The 20,150-nt window shown below is 38.0% G+C and overlaps 1 protein-coding gene across 2 annotated transcripts in view; it reads right to left on the bottom strand.

Annotated features, from left to right (window-relative positions):
- Positions 1-20,150, bottom strand: part of LOC114656700 (scavenger receptor cysteine-rich domain-containing group B protein) — a 70,172-nt gene that overhangs the window by 30,642 nt on the left and 19,380 nt on the right. The window contains exons 4-8 of one of the 2 annotated variants that reach the window (XM_028808328.2): positions 15,527-15,565; positions 12,251-12,553; positions 9,901-9,969; positions 5,741-6,055; positions 4,413-4,493 (exon numbers count right to left, since the gene is read on the bottom strand). In XM_028808328.2, the coding sequence (XP_028664161.1) occupies positions 4,413-4,493; positions 5,741-6,055; positions 9,901-9,969; positions 12,251-12,553; positions 15,527-15,565 (807 nt within the window). The remainder of the gene's footprint in view (positions 1-4,412; positions 4,494-5,740; positions 6,056-9,900; positions 9,970-12,250; positions 12,554-15,526; positions 15,566-20,150) is intronic. The other variant, XM_051930818.1, reaches the window with a different exon arrangement.

Genomic DNA, 20,150 nt, shown 5'->3' with positions numbered 1-20,150 from the left:
TTTATTATTTTCAAATGTAATCCTGCTTGGCCGGAAATTCTACATGCACACTGCGTCTTTCAAGAAGTATTTATTTCTTCTTGATTTCTGAATTCCTTTCTCACCATTTTCTGTTCCTATTCTTACACCGCCGTATGCTACGGCAGGCGTCGACTAGTACAAATATAAACTTGATTCTAACAGGTACCTTCTGCTACCTTATTCATCATGAAGATAAAATGGCCACATGTGTTCAGTAAGTGAAACTCCAGCTCTTATTGGGGCATTAACTGAACAGGAGAAGGCAGGAGAACTCAAACATTGTCCATACATCAAAGTTATGCAGTTTACGGTCACAAAGAGCTGGCTTCTATCCCAACAGCTCATGCCAGGATAAGAACAAGGTATCAAATCATCATGGGCACACTGACACTTGCCAGGTTAATTCAAACTTATTAAGACAAATTAAGATAACCCATATATTTTTCGAATCTTGGGAATACCAGACAGGGAAACCAGATAGGGAAGATGTGCAATCTCCATACAGTGACTGAACTGGGATTTGAACCTGGGACTGGACTGTACTTTTAAGTTCTTATTATTGACAAATGTGTAAGTCAATGATTAGTGGTGGGGGTCAACTCTGCTAAATCATGACTGAGTTTGATAATTAAAAACACAATAAACATGTCATAAGATGTCACATACTGTATAACAAGTGAATTTCCCATTGGGATTAATAAAGTATCTATCTATCTATCTATCTATCTATCTATCTATCTATCTATCTATCTATCTATCTATCTATCTATCTATCTATCTATCTATCTATCTATCTATCTAACAAGTGCTTGTCAGTAATTAAAATGAAAACCTGTTGGGCTCCCACTACCATTTTTCTGTCTTCTGGCAAGCGATCTGTGAGTTTTGAAGAGCGCAATCAATTCAAGACTTAAGACTTTTATTCATCACATCTTCACAGCACTTCAAGGGTTGCATGTACCTTTAGTGCTATACTGTAGGTCTGCAGAGGGTCAAAACCCACTCAGTTATGCATTAATTTCTAACATCCAGTAATTTCAGTACTTCATATAGTGTCATAAACACCCAAAGCATTGGGCAGAAAAGAGGAACTAGTGCAGATATGATGCCAGGGTACACTCATGCTCACGCCTATTGAGTAAATGCAGTGTCATTAATGAACCCAGACTGTATGTCTTTGGAATTTAAAAAAAATAAAGAACAGATGGAGAATGATAGTGATTTAAGCACAGGACTCTGGAGCCATGAGACAACACTGATAACCATAGTGCCACTCTGCCACCAATAACTATGTCTCTTCTTCTGTACTGTTAATAATAAACTCACCATGGAATCGTTTTTCAATCACAGTTATTATCGATGATGAAAACTGAAATTAAAAAGGCTAAAAAAGCATTTTGTTGAATGAAATAAAAACAACACTAAACATTGAGTGAAAAAGATAACAATTGACAAGAATTCATAAATAATTGCAGAATTATGGTATTTGTGGGTTCCCCTAGAGTGCCGCTTTCTCTTGCAAAATTTCGCTCAAAAACTAATCAGCACATTGTCATAACAGGCTTATGATTCGAGTTTGGTATGTTTCTATCCAGCCATTTAAGCTTCGGACCGTCCTAAAGAAACTGTTCCTGCCTTGCGCACTGTGCTGGCTGGGATTGGCTCCAGCAGACCCGTGACCCTGTGTTAGGATATAGCGGGTTGGAAAATGTCTGACTGACTGACAAATATTTAGTCTTATGCCCAGCCATCGTAAATGTTATGCACACACAATTTGGCAGCTATTTGATTTGAAGTAACTTTGGTTTGTGAAACATAGCAAAGTAGAACTTGAAATACAAATATTTCAAACAATAACCCTGATTTAAAGAAGAAATCTTGAATGTCTTATCTAAGCTAAAGTCATTGATTCAGGGCAGAGCTGCAGACATAGAAGTTTAGGGTAAATCAGCTCATCAATCAAGTTGATAAGATTTGTATCAATTACAATATGTAAAAAAAATCATGCTGTTTCTATTACTTCTGTTACAAGTCAGCACAGAAAGAAAGTCTACTTTCTGTAAAATGTGTGTAGTAGTAGGGTGTTAGCCATTATTGATGCAATGGATTACATCTTGCCTGAAGAAGGGGCCTGAGCTGCCTCAAAAGTTTGCATATTATAAACTGTTCAGTCAGCCAGCAAAAAGGGTCATTTTACTTGGCTTCTCATTGTAAAATGTGCATAAAGCACATATCCAAACTGCCATGTATTGTGTATTAAATAACATCCATCCATTATCCAACCCGCTATATCCTAACTACAGGGTGACGGGGGTCTGCTGGAGCCAGTCCCAGCCAACACAGGGCACAAAGCAGGAAACAAACCCCGGGTAGGGTGCCAGCCCACCGCAGGGCACACACATACACTAGGGATCACCAATGCACCTAACCTGCATGTCTTTGGACTGTGGGAGGAAACCGGAGCACCCGGAGGAAACCCACGCAGACACGGGGAGAACATGCAAACTCCACACAGGGAGGACCCGGGAAGCGAACCCAGGTCTCCTTACTGCGAGGCAGCAGAGCTACCACTGTGCCACCGAGCCGCCCATTAAATAGCATGAACTATGGATATTAATGGCAAAAATGGAAACTAATACTGAACCCCCCCCACGTTTATGGTGAGCCTAAATCTTTTCTTATTTGTGTTATCTGTACTTAGTCTAAGTGCTCTGTGGTACAGTGTTTTAATTTATTTTTTCTTTTCTTCTCTTTATTTTTGAATTTTTTTTCAAAACTAACTTTTTTAATGTCTAGCTTTGACTTCAGCCTTGTACCTGATACTGTAAGGTTAAGCTCTGATGGTTTAGGCAGATTTGACCAAAATGAACAGATGTATGGAAAACCTTATTTAAAAAAGAAATATGTTTCTGGCCGGTTGTCATTTTTGCAATGCTTGAATGTGCTCTTAGACTCTGAGGCAAATACCGAGTTGTGGTTTGTAACAATTTTCAATCAAATCGGAATCATTTTTAATAATCTTGTTGTACATAATATGTTATTAAATAAGGCTAAATTGTTCATTCAGATTTTAAATTTACAATTATGAGAAACGTATGGGTATATCTGTTCAGCTTTTCACAAAAAATGAATGAAAATACTAAATAAATAAATACTTTCTGTTGGAATAGTTTAAAAATATGGCACTTTAGCAAATACATTTTTAAGTGTATTCTGTAATGTGTAATAACTTCAGATTATTACATATGAATAGATAAACATATGCATAATAGATAGCAGTGATGAAAGGGTAACTGAACATTTTTGTTCACACCATTTAACTCCAGTTAAGTCCTTAGAGGGTCTATTGCTGTTCACTGTCCCTCTGTTCACTTAATGGCCGTCAGCTATATAGTTACAGTATGTAACCTAATAAGCGTGACCATTGTTAGCTACGTACACAGGACACGCTTTCAAACAACAAAGAATTGGTCTTGAGCAGTAAGGTCCTGTATAGGAGTGCTTCAAGTTTGACAATAACAGTAACAAAAGTGTGTATTTGATAACATGGCAGTTGGATTTGTGAAACAAACCCACCACACTTAAACTGCTTTCATAAAGAGGTTTATAAGGAGGTTGAGGGGTGCAACATGCTGAAAAAAAAACAAAAAAAAACTACCAAAGAACATAAAATTACATTCACCACCAAACTTTAATTTTTTTCTCTACATGAAGTGGCTGTCTGGTCACCTCAGTGAATCGAAAACAAAAAGATGGAAAGTGCGCTGCCACATGAGGTACCAAGAAGTGATGGATCGGATTTTTAAAATGCCTCGTGCTGCCCAAATACCAGCCTTCTCCTTTAACAGATGGACACAGCTGCAATGCAATTGACAAACTGCAGAAAATATTTACAATATAACTATACAGGCGACAGGAGCAAAAAGAGCTTTTAGATATCTGCTTGTTTATACAATCCCTTTGCTATGTAAGCACAACATGCATTTCCTAATCTTTCTCAAATAGCCATTTTAAGCTGAAATTAAAATTAAATAGTAATGGTTCTCTCAAAATAAAAACTAAAAAATAAATGAATAAAAAGTCATAAAATTAAAATTAAAATTAAATGATAAATGAAAATAATAAAGATTTAAAAACTAAATCTAAAAAAGGAACTAAAATAGCATTGCTTCCAATACACACAACTGATTTCATTGTATTGATAAGTGGACACTGTAGCAGAGCCACACTGTGTTATCCGAAGTGACCTAATTGTCCTTTTTACAATACAAAGACAAAAATGCATTGATGTCCCCTGTGAGCAAAATATTTGGTACCATAAAAATAAATGAGAATGGCAAGGGACACATGAAGGCATCACATAGACCAGAGAGTTCAATGAATGGGCTTACCTGCCATGCTCTCAGTGACAGTCTTTTTTGTCTGGTTCATTGTAGTTGTGCTATTGGGCACCACCGTTGATATCCCAGTCCCTTCAAAAAGACAAAATAGCCTTAGCATTAGAGGGTTTTAACTGAGTTTCAAACAGATAAAGTTTAGCTCAGCCTGAATGACAAATTTCCATCTGTTAACATGGCAGAAGCAGAGAGGCCAATGTATACAGTAAGAGTGCCACATCCTCTCTATTTTTAAGGCAGGCAGCAAACAAGCTGCTTCTGGGTGCCATTTGTGCTATTGAGAGGGTGAAACTCTGTGATTTTAATACCAACACCACATGCACCATTATGTAACAATTCATTTCAAGTCATTGTAAGGTATAATGACAATAAAAAGCATTTGTAGCTAGTTTGTCCACTGGTTTAGTACTACTGTATACAGTATATACAGTATACAACATACGTTATATTATATATTAAACACGAATGCCAGAAATATGTTAATTTGACAATTGCATTTAATGCATTCACATTTCACGTCATGTGAAAGAACTTGAATGTCAGAAAGTTGTAATGGGCACTGATATAGGTGTTGTGCCATTCATTGTGTATTTTTTATCTGGCTTATCCATTACCCACTACAGCTTGTGATAACTCTTTGTTCAATTGCAAGGGAAGATCAGCACCAGGCAAAGAAACTCTCTACGCCAGGGGTCAACGAAAGGTGGATGCAATTCAAATTCCTTCTCTGGGGACCTTCTGAAATGAACACTCTGCAAATAAGATATTAATTTTGGCATTTGCTGTGCAGTTTGCATGTACCCTTTTCACATAATGTTGTCTTGCCTCTTTGAGAAGCTGGGGACCAATGGAGTCTGGTTCTATAAAAACAGGTTTAGTGGAATCACCTTTTAAATGAGTCATTGTGGAAAGATAAATAATGTTGAAGAGACTTTTTCATAGGTCCTGGATTTGTGCTGCTGAGCAGGTTTTGGATCTTGAGAAAGAGCAAATCCAGATGGAACCTACAGAGTCGTATGACGAGCCCAAGCTAGAGTAAGTGGAGTAAGTAGACAACAAATAGTTATAATTTATCAATGGGCATCTTTAAGTTCTGAATGCCATTATCTGGTTGCCTCCACTTCTTACAGTATATTTCCTTTTGTACCAAGAATGTTGTGGTCATCTAAATTCACCCATAAATAGCTCTGCTGGGTTCTTCTCAGCATAGTCATAGGTGCAGCTTTATGAAACAGTGGAGGATGTGCTGGATTTCTGCTCTTTTCCTACTATTAAACAACCCTCTCTGCCACTTGTGTCTTGGGAGGAATTTGTTGTCATACCTGCACACACTACTCCAGCATCTTCGTGGTGCCCGCAGTTGTGTATAGCCCAACCGAGACTATAGCACGAGGCCAGAAATGATTCGCTTCCATCACAGTTAACATTGTCAAGAAGAATGAGTCCTGTGCCGTATCCATAAAAAGCATTGGTTGTAAAAGCCAGAGCTGGTCCGCAGCCAACCTGATGACAGACCACAATGGCATCCTTTATTCCCCAGTCATCATCACAAACTGTTCCCCAGCTTCCTTTGTAAAAGATCTCCACCCTGCCCTGGCAGGCATCTGGTCCATTTACCAAGCGAACACTGCCCTCTTCTGGAAAGGAAGAGAAAATATATAGAATGTGAACTTGCTAGTTTTTAAGCAGGAACCTGTTCTCTGCTCTGGTGACAGATTCATTTTTATTTTATTGATAGAAAAATACAATACAATACAAAAAAGCATAGCAAACACAATATATTCCGAATACAGTCCGTGAACCACAACAGCTAATCCAAGCTGATTTACAGATCTATTTAACTGGATAGAATAAACCAGCAAACAAAAAATAAGCCCAGCCCATGATTACTTTAGATATACTGTATATTAATTAACTCTTTCCAAATTTAGAGTCCTTATAATCCTTATGAAGAGAATTAGATTTTTCTAAATCTGAGGTAATATTAGAACACCATTTAGAGTTACAGAAGGTCGATTAGGATCCTTCCCGTTGAGCAAAATGGGTCTTAATGCAAGCAGTGTATTGTAGAATATTACAGCTAATTTTTCATAGCATAATGTTATTCTATTTGGTATTACTTCAAATATTGTATAAGTAAAATGATTGATTTTAAATTTGCCCAAAATACTTTGAGTGTACAACATAACAGATTCAATTCAATCCTAGTTTTTGACAGAGACACTAACTGGGCAGACATTGAAACACAGAGTTCCAGAGCTGTGAGGTAGCACTCGCTCGTAGCCACTGTGTCACAAAGAGTAAATGAATAATTTCCCTGAGTGGTAATTTTTTATGTTAATGTTAACCAATTTTGAAATCTGTTTATAGTCTTTATGTTATTAGTTGTCTGACCAGATCTGCAAAATATATAGAAGAAATGCCTGTGATTAACTAATTAAAGAGTTCTTTGCTACCATTGGCTTATGTTTGTTAGTGAGCTAGTTGTGTACTTTGCTTTCCAGGATTAGCCATTGTTTCATTAAGAATATCTGAGAGTGTGAGGTTTCTTTTTTAAGATATGTTATTCTCTATCTTGTTTTCTTTCATCTTAAGGATGGTGACTGGTTTCTGTCTAAAAGTGAATTATTATGTCTGAATCGGTATGAACAACAGGTAACTTTACAATGGCTATACTGATCTGTGGCCCGTTATTAGAAACTGACCTCTTCAGCCTCAGAGATACATGTAACTAACAAGCCTCAAAAAAATATAATATCAAATTAGGAAAACCCATAGAAATTAGTTCAGCAGAGCACTTACCATGTTGCCTACTTATTTGTAATGTAAATGGAAGTTCCCATGTATTTGGGGTTATTCGTGAGGTCCTATGAGCCTTCTTATTCACTCAGGTCTGCTAGTAAACAGTATCTGATGATATCACCTCTATATGGTAGCAGTTCTTAATCCAGACTCTTTTCATATGTAGCTCCTAGCTGGTGGAGCAAGTTGCCCTTCTCCATCGAAACTGGTAACTCCTTCACTGTGTTTAAGGAAAACTTGTAGATTCTCCTTTAAATTCTGTGAATATATTTCTAATTGACAATGGTTTTGACGAAAGGTCCTTCATATGCTAGGAAAAAAGTAGCTAATCTTGTGTTGTTTTGCTTGGTTTCAGAGCTCTTCACTTGTGATGATCAATTTTGTAACCTTGCCCTGTAACACTTGTTTCCACACAGTCAGTAGGATGATGTTACTCGATTAATGTATGTTGACCTCTTTTGTATGTCACTTAGTATAAAAGTGTCTGTCATGTCAATAATTGTAATAGTAAATGGTAGTAGTAAGTGAAGGTAATTATCCTTACTTTTAAAGACATCAACTAGCCAACATACTGAATAAATTTAATTTCAATGTACACCTTTTGCCACTAGGACTCCCTATGATTAAGGTGTATTTTAAAACACTTCAAAGCAGTTTAGTTTGATTAAAAAGCATTTTAAGATATACTTAGCTGTAGTTTATACAAACAGCTCCCAAATTTGGACTCCACTGAGTCAGGGGCAGTGTTCTTAAAATGATATCATGTCACCTCCATATTAAGATGAGCATACTGAGTATATTCCTAGCAAATGATTAAGTCTTAGTCATAACTGCAGTGGTCCAATAAACAGGTGACGATGAGCTTATAGATTGCAACCAGTCCTGTAACATTTCAGATGTCTAGTCTGTGGTGTTCAGTTGCATCCTCAAATTATCATTAAGAGAGACACAGCTGTGGATAATACGAAGAGGTTATAAAGAAAAAGGGGATACACTTGCCAAAAAATAAAAGCCAGTGTTCTTGCTAACATTTCACTTTTACCTCCATGATAAGATAAGATGGCATGAAAGGAACTAAGGTATATTAACATAATATCTCATTAAGTGCCATCCCATTCAGGATTAGTTTCTGCTGTCAAGGATAAATTCCAGATTTAGTAGATTGAAAAATGGATGGATGAAAACACAAATTTACATTTTGCAAAAATATAAAATGATAACTATTACCTAGAAATCCATTTGCTCACTAAACTGCAACACATTTCATAAAGAGTTTGAGATAGTTACACACTTCAAATTGTTTTTTTACATAAATTTCATATATCAGCATGCTGTTGGAACTATCATAATCATAAGTTGACTTTTACCTGTACGCTTCTCTGTACTCCATAAAAGGCTAAATAATTGGCACTGACTATGTTTTCATCTCTCTTTCCAAGTCATGATTCATTAAAAACAATTAGGATTGCCAGGGACAAGAATGCAAGAGGAAAATAAGGCAGAGAGAGTGAGAAAGAAGGAAAGCAGTCAGTGGATCAGTGTGGACAGGAATGGCCTGCTATGGGAGAGCTGTAAGAATGCCTACTGCCTTCAAAAGGGCAGCATAATAAACTTCCACTCAAACCATTTCCGGGGTTCAAAAGAATAAGTTTAGGTGGCCATGATTCAATGAGGTTATCAACACTGCGGTGTCTGTTGGCTGCTTGCATAAACCAGCTGCATAGCTGTTGGCATGGGTAGGTGCTTGGGTTCAATGGCACCTATTTATTGAGGCTGCTAAGCCCACTTTCACAATAATCACAATGAAGCACAGTCAACTAACAACCACTCTTTCAAGCAAAAATTGTCAAAGGAATCTTCTCCAGACCCCTGCCTAACTTGCACCATATGAGCGTTTGGACTGAAGTAGCACTGTTGACCGAAACCCTTCAAGGAAAGTAAGGAATCAAAATACACCCAGAATCAAAGAAGAGCAGCACCCCAACTAAATTAATTTTTTTACACTACTAGAATTTGGCATCTCAATATTAGGTAAGAAGAAAACAAAATGTTTATTACTTCACAATGTTATCAGGAGAGTAGGGATCCACAGTTATTTTTTTAGGGATGACACCAATCACTGATGTCATGTTACTAGAATGAGCCAATTCATATACTGATTCTGATTTGTATTCTTTATCCTTTCAATTGTTTTAACACTATGCTCCTGCATAACCAGTTGTACAGAAGCCTTACATTCTATGTAAAAGTGATATTTTTACAATTAAACTGCAGACCACATGTATTACTTGTTAATTTTTTTTATTAACAACATGACATTCTCTAGGCTTATTGTTCAGTGAACAATTTGGGGTGAAAATTGTCTGATTTAGACTGGCAGCAGATTGACTGGGGTATCACTACAGGGGAGAGAGCTAAAATGAAACAAAAATATGTAGAATGAGTTGACTTTTTCATCCTTAAAATTGTTGACACAGATAAGTATTTTTTTATATTTCACTAAGAAGTAAAACCCAAACTTTAGGAACTTTCTATTAGCTAAAGTGAGCCATCTAATAAATAGCAGTGAGCACCATTGGGCGGGTTCATGTCCACCATTGCAAAACAGTGACTGTACATTCTTTGCCTTGACTTTTAATCCTGCATTTTTGAGACTAGCAGGTTGGCAGAGTGAACTTACCCTGTCCAGTTTTCTTTGGGGTTGGTGTAGTTTGCTGATTTTTCTCTCTTATCACAGGAAAAGACATATCTGTTATAAGACAACAATAACCAAAAATAGATATAATGTCTGAAGCTTATCAAGCCTATGTAAAAATAGTTTATATTTGACTGAAATGTCCATCCATCCACCCATCCATTCAATCCATCTGTCAATTTTTTGCACTTTAGAGTGTTGTTTGCCTTTTCTAAACAAGGCATCTGTGCTTCTTTACACACTCACTGACATAGCCTGAAACTTTTGCACATTTCTTCCCTTATATGTAGAGTTTTTTATTCTGGGTACTCTCATTTTCTCTCCATATCCAAAAGACATGCAGAATAAGTAAATCGGTGACTGAATTAGCCCAGTAGGTGAACCTACGTGTGCCCTCCAATGGAATGTAGCCCTGATTGTCACACCATGTTAAGTGAGACAGGTCACTGAATTGGATTGAATGAATGAATCAATGGATTGATGTAAATGGCATATCCAGCTCACAACTATCTTAAAAGAGGTCTTTCTGGGCTTAGAACACGTTAAAAAAAAAGTTAACCTTAATTCAATTTAATATACTGTACATGATGGATATTATGAACGTGTGATGTCTTTTACCTAAACAATTTTGCTGAAAACATTACAGTATTACTAGATTCCATCTGGAATACTGTTGCTAGAGTTTGCATGTTTACAAAGGCCATGAGCACTAATATCAGTTAGTGAGGCAGACTACTCTTCCTCTAATTCTGTTACATTCATGAATTGAGCACCTACTTATCTATACTACTGATTAGAAAATCTATTCTGACAACATCAGGCAAAAGAGAAGAAACAAAACTGGAGAAGACACTGGTTCAATACAGGATCCAGTCACTTCTACGTGGTCAACATGAGCAACTTAAATCTGTTGAATAAAAAGAGAGTACCAGAATAAAAGCCAGATGGACAATGGAGAAACCTGTAACTTCCACACAGGTAGTGACTGCTCTGGGAATTGATCCAGGACCCTAGAGCTACAGTATAAGACATTTCTCCCTACTCAGTTCTTGTAAATAATGCTCTTCACAGTCTCATATATGCAAAATATGATTCCTTAATAAGATGATTGAATGTTAGATAGTGTTAAATGTGTAATCATTGCCAACCAACACTTCATATATTAATATCTCAGAAACACAATCTAATTATTATGTGGCATATCATTTTTTTGTATTTGTTTTCTGGCAGAAATGTCAATACCTTCTGTACCTTCTGCTGTCAATACTACTCATGGCCAAGCTTTTGGGTTCCACAGAGATCAGATTGCCTCATACCACTATGAGATGGTGTTAAAATTACAGTCCTGATAACATCTGTGTGAAATTTACATGTTTCCTCTAAGTCTGTAAGCTTTTTCTTCCACAACCTAAAGCCATGCTAGTTAGACTAATTGATTTAGTGTGGGGTGCGTACATGAATGTGCCGTGTGAGGGAATGGCACTCCTATGTTGTTTTCTGCTGTGAAACCCACACTGTCAAGATGGTCTCCAGATTCACATGATTCTGAATTGGATAAAGTGAGTTCAAAAAAGGAGGGATAATACTTCCTTCATTGGGACCACAAAGCTATTCACATACGCAACATTCTTCATATTGTCATGTACCATAGTATTAGCAACACCCTGGACTTCACAAACCCTGCCTGGATTAACCACATTAAGAAGGGAATCAGCAGTCAATTAAATAAATCTTCCTACCCAGGTTGATTCTTTCACTGTTCACTGAATTAAAACTGAGCCTGTGCCAGTCACAGGGGTCTGCTGGAGCCCATCCCAGCTAGCATAAGTTGTAAGGCAGGAACAAACCCTGGACAGGGTGCCAGTCCATCACAGTAAAAACACACACACACATCAACCCCAACCACACACATGGGCCAATTTAGGATCACCAATTCACCTAACCTGCATGTCTTTTGACTGTGGGAGGAAAATCGAAAGGAGACAGAGGAAACCCAATCAGACATGGGGAGAACATGCAAACTCCATACAGGGAGGACCAAGGATGTGAACCCTGGTCTCCTTGCTGAGAGGCAGTAGCTCTGCCACCATACTGTCCTGAAAACAGTGCAGAGATACAAAAATAAACTGAAGGTAAGCAAAAGCTTAAGTCAAAGAAACAATGGTTTTTGAATGTATGGCATTGTATGGCTTCTGATTTTTTATTCACCAAGACCAATTCCAAAGAGAAGCTCAGAAAGCCGAGCAGATTTTTAACACATTTACTTTAAGAATATCTTAATTTCTGTCAGCTCCCCCATTTCCAACAGCCTCAAATTTAAACCAAACCTTTTTACCATTGCATGTCACGGCCACATCCTCGTAGTGGTAGCAGTTGTGAACACCCCAGCCAAGGCTGCTGCACTGGCTCAACCCGGACTCTGTGCCTTTGCAGTCCACGTTGTCCAGGAGGATTGGGCCTGTCCCTTGTCCAAAAATAGCGCTTCCAGAGACGGCAAGGGCAAGGCCGCAGCTCAGCTGACGACACACCACATTGGCATCCACAATATCCCAGTCATCGTCACACACTGTGCCCCAGGTGTCATTGTACAGTATCTCCACTCGACCCTCACAGCGGCCCCTGCCATTAACCAGACGGACTGCAACAAAATTTAAGAAAGAATGGCTTACCACTTGTGTGAAACCATCAGTTTATTAGTGTGTCAGACATTCTTCTCAGTCTTTCGAATTCAATAAGCAAGTTAGAAAATGTATCAATAAAAAAAGTGAGTGGCAAGCAGAGCAGCAGCAAAATGGATGCTTTCTGTGTAGATTTTTCTGTGCTCTTCCTCTTAGTTTTTGCCAGCATTTCATAGTCTATAGCTGAAGCTATTAGTTGTGTTCAGTCTTGTGAGACCTTGTCATTGTGTACCTTGACGTGAGCCAGATTTCTGATCAGATTGGGCCCTGTCTTGAACCTGTTGCTGCTGGAATAGACTTTGGCCACTATCTACTCTTTATTGAATAAGTAGAACAAAGAGGAATAACTAATATGTGAATAGACGGACAAACAAACCACTGGAAAGATAGGTGCGTGGATATATTCCGACTTGTTGCTTCTCTGATGGGGAAAAAAAGTAAAAAAATAATGGATAAAGAGATAGACAGACAGGTGAATATTGGCAAAAGGACATTAATGACTGCACAAATGGATAGATATATTGTTTATGGATGGATGTTAGCCAGCTGCTCTAATTAACATGGTAATCAGGTAAAACACAATGAATGGATGGATAGCCAAACAGATGGATTGTGACTAAAGAGAATTAACATTTAAACAAAATGAATAATATTACAAATGGAAAGATCAAAAGATGTATGGATGTTTGGATAGAGGCCACAACTGGAATTAGTAGGATAAACAAGTTAAAGAATATAAAAGAATGTATAAATGGAATGGTGGATGGATTTTGCCCTTACACTACCGGTGTCAGGATTGCAGCTGTTTCAGTTTTGTTGTTATTTTTCCTGTTTATCCTTGGTTCCTTGCCTTTTCTTGGTTTATGCTTTCTTTTCTCTTTGTCCTCACTTACTAACCTAAATCTTGGTCAATTAGGACTCTCAGGTGCTGCCATGATCCAATCAGAAGTTACCAGAGGAGAGTGTTATTGTTATTGAAGACACCAGCTGCCATATCCACTTTGCTGTGGCAATGGTTAGGTTTTCCTAACATGTTCTTCAGTTCTCCTTTGTGCTAATTTTCCTTTCTCTTCCCTTCAATGCACTTTTGCAGTTAAGTTCTCATCTTTGTTTTTTCCTTAATGGATTTTTGCACAGATAGTTTTAGTTGCTATGTTGCTAATTGTTCTTTCCTTTTAGTCAGTTGATCTTTTTTCAGAAACTTTGATCTTTCCTTGAATCTTGAGTATTATATTTGAAATTTAACAAAATATACATTACAATTTTATTACAAAAAATTAATTTTCTGAGTTTTGTTCTTTCATTTATAGTTTTGGACCTTTATTTTTGAGTTCTCGATTTATAAATAATGAAATTATTGTGTAGGCAAGGTGTTTGGGCCTTCCTACTCTTGGAAAATGAATTATAACAGCAGGAAAGAAAGTGACTATTTATGGATGTACAGATTTTATCCCACTGCTGCACTGAACTGGATACATAGTTAAAAGTATGTGAATGAATTTATGAATGGGAAGGCAGATGGATGAATAGGTTTTGCACTGCTTCTACAGTAAACTTGGTAAACAGATAAAATAAAAAGTGTGGGTAGAGGGATGAAAGAACAGATGTCACAAAAGGAGAGATTCATATTTAAATTTTAACTGTGTCCACCTACTTATAAAGTGCACTTCCATTCCATTAATGAGTATCCCTAAACGGCTACAGAAGGAGACGTAAGGTCCACACCAGGCATCCAAGATTGCGGATTTAATTGTGCTTTCTTTGTTATACCTTGACTTAGGACTTTGACCTATTGCTTTCTAATATAACTTTTTAATATGATTTTATAATAAATGTTAGGATTTGGTCATTTTGGTTCAGATGATTTAAAATATGTTTGATCCTATGTGTCTTTTGTCTAAAATATCGCAGGACCCCAACTTTCCACCCTTTGTGATTTTATATTCTTTATGAGACCAGGTTCAGATTAGACTATCCACTTTCAATTGACAATAATGGTTTGTCAGCTGGAGTGTCACATTGGCCATTTGGCATGCCTTATATAACTGGAAAGGCTGTAATGGATAGTCGATAGGGGAAACATTGTGGTTGGAAGTCAAAAGATACAGAGGTCAAAACTTAGAAAACAAATTAACAAACAAAGTGTAGTAATTAATTGTCCATCAAGTCAAAGGCCAGATCAGGAACAGGCGAAAAGGACCAAAAATAACAGGGTACCAAGAAAAGCAATGCTAAAAACAGAAAGCAAGTGAAATAATACAGGCAAAATTAAAATATATATATACACATTCTTGGCATTCAAATAAAAAATGAGTGGCTTTTATCTAATTAATAAGGCACAATGCCGAAGCACCCCTTAGAGGAGACTGCACTTCATTTATTTCCCCACCCTACCCATCTCACATGATTGGCTAATAGCTGATGTTACCAAGCAATGTAATAAGATGTGACTGTCTGGAGGGGCCAAGGTGGAGATCAGAATATCTGTAGGCAATAAGAACAGATGTTCAGTGTGCTTTCATACATAAATTATCATTGTCATTCCATATCATCTTCCTGCATCTGTAAATGTAGAAAGGTAATAACGTTCCATAATGGATGGAAGGATGGTTGTGACAAAGGTCTGTAGAAAGTTATAAGGTAAAGTACATTTTATCTGTCATGCCAATGAAAGAACTGTAAACTTATAAAGAACTTCAAGAACCTGAGAGGATTAAATGTGATCTGTCCTTAAACAGATCCACAAGGGTTACAGAAGGAAGAATTAGATGGGAAAGTGTGTGCGGCTGGGGTTCATGCTGTGTGCCTTTCCTGAACGTTCTTTGTACTGGGTATCCCACCCAGTTTCTCTCTCACTCTCTAAATAAGTCAAAGCTCCACTGGGAGTTCTAATGTTACTTAGCTGAATTGAAGAGCACTGAAATCACACTTACCTTGTATGGGAGTGGACGCAGGAGGCATGGTCATGTTAGCTGGAAGAAACAAGACAGACGATGAGCTGCCAAAAACAAATTGCACAATAAAGCAAAACCAGCAATAGATACTTTGTTACTATAGCCTGTTTTGGAAGATGAGGAGAAAGTCCATAAACGTGAGCTGTGACAAGAATATTCATGTTCACAGCTCATTTCCAAAAATAAATGAGGTTAGCTTAACATTGAATTCAATGAGTGACTGATATGAAAAAGGAGCCTCATTTAGATGTTATGTACACAATAGCTCTGTGGCCTAAATCAAACATATCTATATACATAGCAATCTTTATTCATTAATTCACACTCTTCTCACCTATCAGGTGAAATTGGAACTATTTTAGAACGTGATGAAAACCTGATGAGCAACCCTGGGACAATCAAATATGACTAATAAAATAAATAGCACTTTTTTAATTCCATTCTTCTATTATAAAAATCACCTTTATAATTATAAAGATTGTCTTTAAATTGCCTCACATAGTTTTTAAAAAAAACATAAAAGAAAATGTTCTTCAATTATTGCAATAAACTGGTCCTATATACTGGGCTGGCACTACCATTTAGGTAAAACTAAGGCAGCAAAATTTGGGGGGAGTGGCATTTTTTTTTTAACAATACCGACTTTGACTTACAAACTCTTGGACTCAAAGTAACTGTCCGACTTTCATTAACTCTACAATATTATTTTCTCATCCTTGTGATGTCTGACAACCCGCACTAGACCTTTACAGGTGGTGTTCCAAATCCCAGGGTACAACATACTCAGCTTCACCAAGACTCTTTTTCTGCTGAACACCCTTTGTTTATTTTATTGAGATGGTGGAGCTGCAGAAGTGGCAGTCTCTCAGCTGTCTTTTCCCCTGTACAGTTGCTGCAAACGGCACTCCAGATTACAGATTTTTTACCTTGAGACTCCTCAGAAACTCCTTTGAAGAGCTAAGCAGGTCTGTTTAGATCTCCAAGGCATTCAGCACTCTGCTAAGTCAGACTGTAGGTCTTCTCTTCCCGGTTCTGACACCAATTTAGCATTGGCACCAAGCATGCAATGGATAGATTCTCTGCTCTTTACTCTCTGCTCTTTACATGACTCTTTGAGAAGGCTCACTACCCTTAAAAGACTGCTCATGTTTTGCCACACTAGTTGGAAAAGTCTATGACTTTGCAGGCTTGCCATTTTTATATGTGCCCCTCCTATTGGTGATGTAATGCCAACTCAAACTTGGATGACTCATCCCTGCCTGATGGAACTTCTCAGTGCCGTTACTATATTTTGCATTACTCCAGCACTGTCTAAGTATTGTTATTGTAGCACTAGCAGACTCAAGCACTATCACTCATGTAGCATAAAGTATCTGCAATGTTAATGCATCAAGAACCATCTGATTGACAGAGAACTCTCTAGAAAGATCCTGTCTGTTCCACAATTTTTCTGGCCAGGTTATTTATACAGGAGCACTGCAAGGATTGAGAGAGTCCGTCGATTTTGGCAGCAGGAGGTGATGGCAAGGATAGCAAAGAGGCATCCACAAGTTGGCAGAAACGCAACAGACAGGACAACACCAGGTTAGGATTGACTAGTGCCAATATTTGTTGTTTTGGTGGCATTCCCTGTGACCACTAACAGTGGGGAAGTTTGCATATTCCACTATATTAGTATTAACATCACAAATGTGCGACAATCATACAAGGCAGCAGTAATTTGTATGTTTTTAGTGTGTGTTTGTGTATAGACAAACCTATGCGCATGAGGGACAGTTTAAGGGCTCAAATAATTGAAATTTCCCAACAGAAATCCAGACTGCGTGGTTGACTGAACTCTTTTCTCTTCCTCTCTCTGCAGACCGGAAGATTAACATTGCTGACATCACTTCCAGCCTTTCTGGATCCACCACGTCTTGTCAGGAGTCAATAATACCGTAAGTTCTGCCATCCTGAGCAATCATCTTTAGGAGATTCACCTGAATATGACTTTTTTTTTTTAAACTTAAATGGGGCAGGCCATATATATATATATATATATATATATATACACAGTATATATATATATATTGTGGCGAATGGCTGGGACCCAAGCCTGGTGGGGACGCCCCTTCAACACTGGATCCGGGGGAGCAGGCATGGGGTGCACGCTATGTCCCCCAGAACACTTGTTGGCAGCCCCCCTGGGTTGCATCGGGGCCTGTTTTATGGAACACCAGAGCTCATCCTGGTTGGGCTCCATGGCTACCGCCAGGGGGAGCTGCAAGGCTTCCTGAGCCCATGTGGGCGGCAACACAGCCACACCCAGAAGTGCAGCCTAATTTAGGTTAATTACCACCTGAAGCACTTCCGGGTGGGCTATAAAGGGAGCCTGCAGCCACTACTCAGGACACCAGAGTCGGGAGGAGGAGGACGAAGCTGCCCTGGGAGGAGTGGAGGAAAGAAGAGTGTGATTTGGGGTGTAATTTACTTTTAGTTATTTTGGGACTGTGTTAGGGCCGGTGGGACATGGGGAAGACGTGTCCCACGGCTGAAGAAAAAATAAAACTTTTTGTTTATTTTGCCCGTGCCTCTGGTGTCAGTCTGTGTCGGGTTGGTGTCAATATAGCGCCTTATCACTCTCTCTCTCTCTCTCTCTCTCTCTCTCTCTCTCTCTATATATATATATATATATATATATATATATAGGTGGAATCCCATTATAAAACTCACAGAACCATTAAAATAATTTGTTATAACGTAAATTTCATTATAGTGAATATGGGGACAATGCGTATAGTATTGTGAGTGGAGCCGCTGGCAGTTCGCCATGTCTAATGCCAGCGCACAAGGGCAGCTCCGTAGCTGCTCTGCCGCATCTGGTAAAAAGTAAACCAAGCACTTTGTTCTCTTCTGCTGGATCGGGGTTACCTCGTACCTTGCAACAGGTTGTCTCAAAGAGAGAGACAATTGGTTGCGAAGTTTCCAGTCTCGGACAGACTCAGCGAGCATGTAAATGTGACATCATTTACATCGCCAAATTCTGAGTCAGTGTTCCACCGTGTGGGTAGTTGTGTTGTGTGCGGATACTGTGTTGTTCAAGTTTCATAGCGCTTCTCAAAGTTTTCTTTAAAATGAACAAAAAAGTGAGAATGGTTGTCAGATTACACTAAAAGAAAAATTAACAATACTGAAAAAGGTTGATTCTGAAATGAAGATAAATTATGTGGCGAAAGCACTTTGGAATCGTGTCTTCATCTTTATCTAATGACTTATTTTCATTCTGTATTTTCACTATTAAAAAATTAGCATCTAACATCGCGTTTTCATTATGTGTTCATACCTGTACTTCTATTTTAAAAAAACACATCTAAAGTCTCACTTTCATTCAGCGTTCATACTTGTATTTCTACTTAAAAATACATCTAACGTCTCGTTTACATTCTGTATTTTCATACCTGTATTTAAGTAAGAACATTACATTTAATGTCTTGTTTTCAAATAAAATATTTTTTTGAAGTTTAAGAAGCACCATTTTATTATGCAGGTATTTTTAAGCTTGGGTCACAGAGTTGCAGGAAAGACAGGAAGATGAGTCCAGTTTTTCAAGGAAAATACAGGGACTTTATTACTGTATAGAGAAGGCAGACACAGTCTTGAGACTTCATTCAGAAATTCAGCTCTTAGGAGCCACAGCACAGGTGATCGTCTAGCTTTAGATCCCATCTTCAGATTAGAAGAACACCAGTTGCTCAGAATCACCACTATGATAGACGCGCTCTGGAGAAGAGAGATGGGGTGAGTGTGAGGAAGAGCAGATCAAAGCCTGGTGTTAAATGTTAAACACTGTGCGATGAGCTCTGATCCTACAGAGGAGAACCATTTGCTTTCCCATTGGTTTACTCTTTACCGGAGTAGAGCAGAGCAGCTACCAAGCTTTCTCAAGACACAGTGTGGAAAGTGTAGAAGCGGCATTTAGTATTTTTTGTTTCACATTATTATTTTCAGTTGCTATTTTTGTTAGAAAAAACGATTGTTATACTGAGGTTTATTTTTCATTAAAATGAGATTCATTTACCATGATGTTCTATGAACATTTGTCCAGGCTCACAAAAAGTATTCGTTATTCTGAAAATTTTGTTACTTCAGTATTCACTATAACAAAATATATATTATATATAGAGCTTACCCCAGCATGCATCAGGGTGTGAGCATTTTGGACGGGTGAACACACACTCTAGGGGCAATTTAGCAATGCCAGTCCGCTGTACCTGCATATCTTTGGACTGTGGGAGGAAGCCACAGCATCCTGAGGAAACTCTCAGGGGGGACATAAAAACTCAAGGAAAGGAGCACCTTCATTTTTACATTTGCTAATAAAAATGGCAACTATGATCCAGGTTTTCTTAATCTGTCAGTGTCCTGGGTAGCCTACCATACATTAAAGATTTCTTTTTTTAATATATATTAGTAATTTTTTCAAAGAACAAAGAACCGCCTTCATATGCAGAGGACCCTTCCCAGAATGAAATGGTGCTTTGTTAAGCAATGACTCTATAAGGAATCACACAATACAGTAAAGAACCATAAAATGTCATTAAAGAACCAGTATTTTTTATGACTG

Source organism: Erpetoichthys calabaricus, chromosome 8 (assembly GCF_900747795.2).
Source record: "Erpetoichthys calabaricus chromosome 8, fErpCal1.3, whole genome shotgun sequence".
NCBI classification, from domain to species: domain Eukaryota; kingdom Metazoa; phylum Chordata; class Cladistia; order Polypteriformes; family Polypteridae; genus Erpetoichthys; species Erpetoichthys calabaricus.
This window is presented reverse-complemented; position numbering and strand designations above follow the sequence as displayed.